Below are 6,738 nucleotides of genomic sequence, written 5' to 3' on the forward strand. Positions count from 1 at the left end.
TTCAGCTCCACTGTCCATCCCATAACAGGAAACAACTTTGATAGAATCAGACAGACGCCGCATGGTGGCTCGGTGGTCAGCACTGCTGCCTCACAGAGCCAAGGACCTGGGTTTGATTCCAGCCTGGGGAGACTACCTGTGTGGAATTTGCACGTTCTCCCAGTGTTTGTGTGCGCGGTTGCTCTGGTTTCCTCCCATGGTCCAAAGGTGTGCAGGTTAGCAGGTTTGGCCATGCTAAATAGTTTGCAGGAATATGCAGACTGGGTGGATTGACCAAGGGTATTACAGTAATAAAGTAGTGGCTGGGCCTGGATTGCATGCTCATAACACTGCCAATGGGCCAAAGGGTCTCCTTCAGTCCTTGAGGTCTTCTCCAATCCCATCATTCCATAGGGGTGAACATACCCATAATCCCCCGCGGTGCAGACCGTCGACCCAGAGGCAGGAGAGCAGGGCGCAGGCGCAGAGTCGGCAGCGACTGGAAAATGCGCGGAGCGGGCGAAGGCGATGAGCTCCGAAAGCATCGGTGATGATGCAGGAAGAAGGAGCCGGTCGATCGCGCGAATGGACTGAGAGATTTCGTGAAGGCCTCGTGTAAGCCACAAACCCCGAGTAGAGTTGCCCCGGGCCGCCGTTTGCACCCAAATGACCGACGGCTCCGGGTTTCCAACCGGCGGCAGGGCCCTTCGCCGCTGCCGCCATCTTTGTCGGGGGCACTGCGGCTCAGACGCATGCGTGGCCGCCATCTTTGTAGGGGGCAATGTTTGGAATGAGTGGGCGGAGCTTGCTGCCCATTGTTCTGGATGGAGACAACTTGTCCATCAGGCTGCATCAGCCCTTCACACCCAATGCCTTATTGATGAGGCAGAGAGGCTTCAAAGAAGGAAAGGAAGCAAATCCTGCTCTCCAGATCTCACTGCGCCATGGGTCTCTTTGTTCCATGTGTTCAAAGATCTCTGGCCCCTTTTAGACACGTGCACCTACAGACTCAAAACTCAGGACCCTGTGCAGAAGTTATCCTCAAATTGAGTGACTGACCAATCACACCAACAGGTGGAGTGCATGGTCATCCAGGGCAGGAGGAAGGGATGTTTTTAGTTTCTATATTGCACTAAGAGTGATGGATTTTGCAACGTCCTTTTACAGGGTGCCATGGTGTCTCAGTGGTTCGCACTGCTGCCTCACAGCACCAGGGACACGGGTTCAATTTCAGCCTCAAGCGACTGTCTGCGTGGAATTCGTACGTCCTCCCCCTGTCTGCGTGGGTTTCCTCCGGGTGAAAAGTGTGTTGCTGGATAAGCACAGTAGGTCAGGCAGCATCCAAGGAGCAGAGGAATTGACATTTCGGGCATAAGCCCTTCTTCTGCCCGAAACGTCGATTCTCCTGCTCCTTGGATGCTCCCTGACCTGCTGCGCGTTTCCAGCAACACATTTTTCAGCTCTGATCTCCAGCATCTGCAGTCCTCACTTTCCTCCGGGTGCTCTGGTTTCCTTCCACAATCCAAAGATGTGCAAGTTAGGCTGAATTGGCCGTGCTATGTTGCCCATAGTGTGGAACGTGTAGGTTAGGTGTGTTAGTCAGGGGTAAACGTAGAGTATTAGGATTGGGGAGTGGGTTTGGTGGGATACTCTTCGGAGGGTTAGTGAGGACTTGTTGAGCTGAAGGGCCTGTTACCACACTATAGGGAGCCTATGATTCGAAGTGTGTGAGATGGGGAGGACCTAAGCATTGCAAATTCAAACCAATAGAAGTGTTTTTTTAATGTGTAATCTGCACAATAAGGAATGAAATTTGTAAACTTCTTTCACAGGATATTTGAAGAACATTCATGTCTTCTATTGGATGCGAAGATTCGATCATCAGAATCTTGATATTATCTACCTTTTGATTGTAAGTATTAAATTCCAGATTAGTACCACTCACTGCATTAAATTTCTTCCCTGTATATTGTGGCCAAATTCTGGTATCTGTGATGCATCAACTATGATTCTGAACGTTTCCTCAAAGAAATGAGAGGAGGGTATTCAGCCCTTCAAGCCTGCCCATAATTCTATACAATCATGGCTGATCTAACACTTCATGGCCTTTTACCAACCCTTCCCCGTTTTATTTATTCTCAGGATGAGGCCTCATTCCTACAATGCTGTGGGTCAGGAGTCAAATGTGGGTCAAACCCAGTAACGATAATTGTTTCCGTAGCTCAACAGAGTTAGTGAACTGGATGCTTGTTTCCTGATAATCAGCAATTGTTAGACACTTAATTTCCAGATTTTTATTGAATACAAATTCCATCGTGTGCTGTGGTAGGATTCAAATCCAGACGCTGGATTGTAGTCCAACGATAATACACGTCGGCCATCACCTCCCATGCTGGTAATCAGAAGTCTGTCAATCTGCATGTTAAATATGCTCAAAGACTGAGCTTCCACAGCCCTCTGTGGGTAGAAAATTCCAAAGGTTGACAACCCTCTAAGTAAAATAAATTCTTCTCATTTCAGATCTATTTGGCACTTTTAGGTTGTTGCACCCCCGTCACCCCCTGATGTAGACTCCCCAGCAATGGGAAATGGTTTACCTGTATTCAGGCAGCACTGTGGCTCAGTGGTTAGCACTGCTGCTTCACAGCATCAGGGTCCCCGGTTCGATTCCTGCCTTGGGCAACTGTCTGTGTGGAGTTTGCACATTCTCCCCGTGTCTGTATGGGTTCCCTCCGGGTGCTCCAGTTTCCTCCTACAGTCCAAAGATGTGCAGGTCAGGTGAATTGCCGAGGCTAAATTGCCCGTAGTGTTAGGTCCATTAGTCAGAGGGAAATGGGCCTGGGTGGGTTACTCTTCGAAGGATCAGTGTGGACTGGTTGGGCCGAAGGGCCTGTTTCCACACTGTAGGGAATCTAATCGAATCTGTATTCACTCTATCTTTCTCTGAACTATTCAGTAAGCTTCAGTGAGATCACCTGTTATTCTTTGAAACCTTAGAGAATGTAGTCCCAGTTTATCCAGTCTCTCTTCTGAGGACAGTCCCACCACCCCAGGAACAAATCTGGTGAATCTTGTTCCACTCCATCGTTATTGAGAGACCAAGACTACACACAGTACTCCAGGTTGGTGGAACCAAGCTCTTGAACGATGGGACCAAGGCTTCACTACTGTACTCAAATCCTGTTGTGAGAAACACAAACATTCCACATGCCTCCCTAATAGCTTGACGCATTTGCATGTTAACTTTGATCATAGAAATATACAATCCCTGCAATGTGGAAATAGGCCGTTCGGCCCACAAGCCCACACCGACCCTCTGAAGAGACTTATCATCAAAGACGTCTAGGTTCCCTTGTATATCTGTACTTTCCAACCCTTTACCATTTCAGAAATAATGTGCACATCTGTTTCTCCGAGGAAAGGGGAAACTTCAAGACTTTAGATATGCAATTGCGATGCCAAAGCATATAAGGTGATAGATCAATGGAATTACAATAGTCAGGTGCTTGATTTTTAATAGTTCAGAATTGATGGTCTGAAGGACCTGTTTCTGTGTCATAGATCTCTATTACACGATGCTGATATGATTCATGTTTTTTCGCATTATATTCCAACTGCCATGTCCTTGTCCATTCACAAGTCTTCCTGAAACTGCTTTACATCTTCTTCACAGTGCACATTGCCCACTTAATTTTGTACCATTGCAAATTGGAAATTTTACATTTCATCCCCACCTCCAAATTATTGATGTGTGCTGTTGATAGCTGGGGCCCAAGTACTGGTCCTTGCAGCATCCCACGAGTCACAGCCTGCCAACATGAGAAGACCCATTTATTCCTACATACTGGTTTCTGTTAGCCCTTCATTAATTGAATCTACGTTTGTGTTTTGTGGGCTCTCTCTTACTCCATTTTTTCTGTTCAAAATAAAATTCACAGAGTCTTAGAAGGGGTGGATTTGTAATTGGGCAACAGAAGCGAACGGCAAATCAGGACCTGTCAGAATTACCAAGTTTCTGGCGACCCAAATATCACCACGATTTGAACATGGAAGGAGAAAGCACTGCTCACAGCGGAGAGACACTGCACACGCCTCCTGGTTGCCGCCAGGATTTCAGCCAGTCTCCTGGTGCGTTGGAACACAGCCAGAAAGAGAAGAAACCTTGGAAGTGTGGGGACTGTGCGAAGGGATTCCGATTCCCGTCAGAGCTGGAGGTTCATCGGCGCACTCACACTGGAGAAAGGCCATTCACCTGCTCCAAGTGTGGGAAGAGGTTCACTCTGTTATCACACCTGCTGACCCACCAGAGAGTTCACACCGGGGAGAGGCCATTCACCTGCACCGAGTGTGGGAAGGCTTTCACTCAGCTGTCGCACTTGCTGAAACACCAGCTCGTTCACACCGACAAGAGACCTTTTCAGTGCCCAGACTGTGGGAAGTGCTACAAGAGTTCTGATAATCTGACGTCCCATCAGCGTGTTCACACGGATGAGAGACTGTTCAGGTGCTCTCAGTGCGGGACTGGGTTCGGGCGGTCGTCTCACCTCACTGCCCACCAGCGGGTCCACACCGGGGAGCGGCCGTTCACCTGCTCTGTGTGTGGGAAGGGGTTCACACAGTCAACCCACCTGCTGAGGCACCACCGAATCCACACTGGGGAGAGACCGTTCCATTGCCTGGACTGCGGGATGTGCTTCACAAGTTCGGAGGAACTGGTGTCCCACCAACTAGTTCACACTGACGAGAGACCGTTCATGTGTTCGCACTGCGGGACTGGGTTCAAGAAATCATTCCAGCTGACTGTCCACCAACGGATCCATTCTGGAGAGAGGCCATTCACCTGCTCCGAGTGTGGCAAGGGATTCACTCGCTCATTCCACCTGCTACGACACCAGCAGGTTCACACTGGAGAGAAACCTTTTAAGTGTCTGAACTGTGGGAAATGCTTCAAGAGCTCTGGGGAACTAATCTGCCATCAACGTGTCCACACTGATGAGAGGCCATTCAGGTGCTCTCACTGTGGAACAGGCTTCAGGTTATCATCTCATCTCACTGTGCACCAGCGTATTCACACTGGAGAGAGGCCGTTTACCTGCTCTGTGTGTGGGAAGACATTCACTCAGTCATCTAACCTCCTGGCACACCAGAGAACCCACACTGGAGAGAAGCCGTTCGCCTGCCCCGTGTGCAGGAAGACATTTGCTCAATCATCCAACCTCCTGGCACACCAGCGGATTCACAACTAACTGCACTGCTTGGAATTTGCTATTATGGTCACGTAGACGAGATTCCCTACAGTGTGGAATCAGGCCCTTGGGCCCAACCAGTCCACACTGACCCTCCACAGAGTAACCCACCCGGACCCATTTCCCTCTGACTAATGCATCTAGCACTACAGGCAATTTAGCGTGGTCAATTCACCTGTCCTGCACATCTTTGGACTGTGGGAGGAAACCAGAGCACCCGGAGGGAACCCACACAGACACGGGGAGAATGTGCAAACTCCACACAGACAGTCTGCCTGAGGTGGGAGTTGAACCTGAGTCCCTGGTGCTGTGAGGCAGCAGTGCTAACCACTGAGCCACCGTGCCGCCCGATGTGGATCTGTTTCTGTTGATGTTAATAATCTAGAGCCCAGTCATAGGTGTTAAAATGCTGGCTAACGGTCCAATAAATCCGACTTGTGTTGCATACACTAAGTTTTGAGTCTTCTTTAATATGTCTGACACAAGTTAATTTCTTTTGAAGAATTCTCCTTCCCTGTTTCTCCTTCAACTTCACCTCAGGGATGACAAACCCACAAGAGTTTCTTTGCCACTGAGATTGAGACAATGTAATCACCTGCTTCTCGCTGCTTCCCTTCCTTCCCCTGATGAATCGAGCAAATTCATGTCAAAGCTGTGAAATCATCCGTTCTTCATTTCGTCTCTCATGTCCCCTTGTTCCCTGTCAGCGCTCACCTTGTCCATGAGATCCACCTCCTCGGTCTTGTTCGGAACAAGGAGAAAGTAAGGACTGCAGGTGCTGGAGGTCAGAGTCGAGAGTGTGGTGCTGGAAAAGCACAGCAGGTCAGGCAGCGTCCGAGGTGCAGGCGAATCGACGTTACGGGCATAAGTCCTGCATCAGGAATGGCGGCGGTTAGACATGAAGAGATCGAGGGCGGATAACAGGCAGTCGGGGGTGTCCAGGTGGATGGGGTGTATTGGAGGTGAGAGAAGGGGTCCTCGATGGGTGGCCGGAAGTCTTGATTGAAAAATTGGTGGAAGAAATGTTTAAGGCTGTGACGTGTGTCGAACTCATTAATCCGGGAGTGTAGGGGGATGAAGGTGAGGCCTTTGCTGAGGACTAAACATTCCTCTTCAGTGAGGGGGAGCCCTGGGGGAATAGTAATGAAATGGCAGGACTGGGAGCTAGGACCTGGTGAAGGGCTGGAGTTGGGTGTGGGGGCAGAGAGAGGGCTGATGAAGAGTTGATGTCCGAAATGTTGATGCTCCTGCTCCTCGTGCTGCCTGACTTGCTGTGCTTTTCCAGCACTACACTCGACTTGGTTCTGACCAGTGCTGAACTGGTGACAGCATTTACCAAACCGTCCTTGCTCACTAATATTTTTCATGGTTCGCTCTCTTCAAAGACTATCCCACTTTCCTTTCACTCTGCCGCCATTTACTCATCCTCAAAAAAAAACACTTGGCTCAGCCGTCATTGTATCCCATCTCGAATCTCTTGCTCTGAACGCTTTGCCTCCTTCTAACTCTGTGT

General features: G+C 49.4%; 1 protein-coding gene across 1 annotated transcript in view; it reads left to right on the top strand.

Moving 5' to 3' along the window:
* LOC140460475 (uncharacterized) overlaps positions 1-5,672 on the top strand; it is a 30,628-nt gene extending 24,956 nt beyond the window's left edge. The window contains exon 5 of the mRNA XM_072555023.1: positions 4,178-5,672. Coding sequence (XP_072411124.1) covers positions 4,178-5,225 — 1,048 coding nt within the window. The 3' untranslated portion in view covers positions 5,226-5,672. The remainder of the gene's footprint in view (positions 1-4,177) is intronic.
* Positions 5,673-6,738: the final 1,066 nt, after the last annotated feature.

The sequence above is a fragment of the Chiloscyllium punctatum genome, chromosome 36 (assembly GCF_047496795.1).
Source record: "Chiloscyllium punctatum isolate Juve2018m chromosome 36, sChiPun1.3, whole genome shotgun sequence".
NCBI classification, from domain to species: Eukaryota; Metazoa; Chordata; class Chondrichthyes; order Orectolobiformes; family Hemiscylliidae; genus Chiloscyllium; species Chiloscyllium punctatum.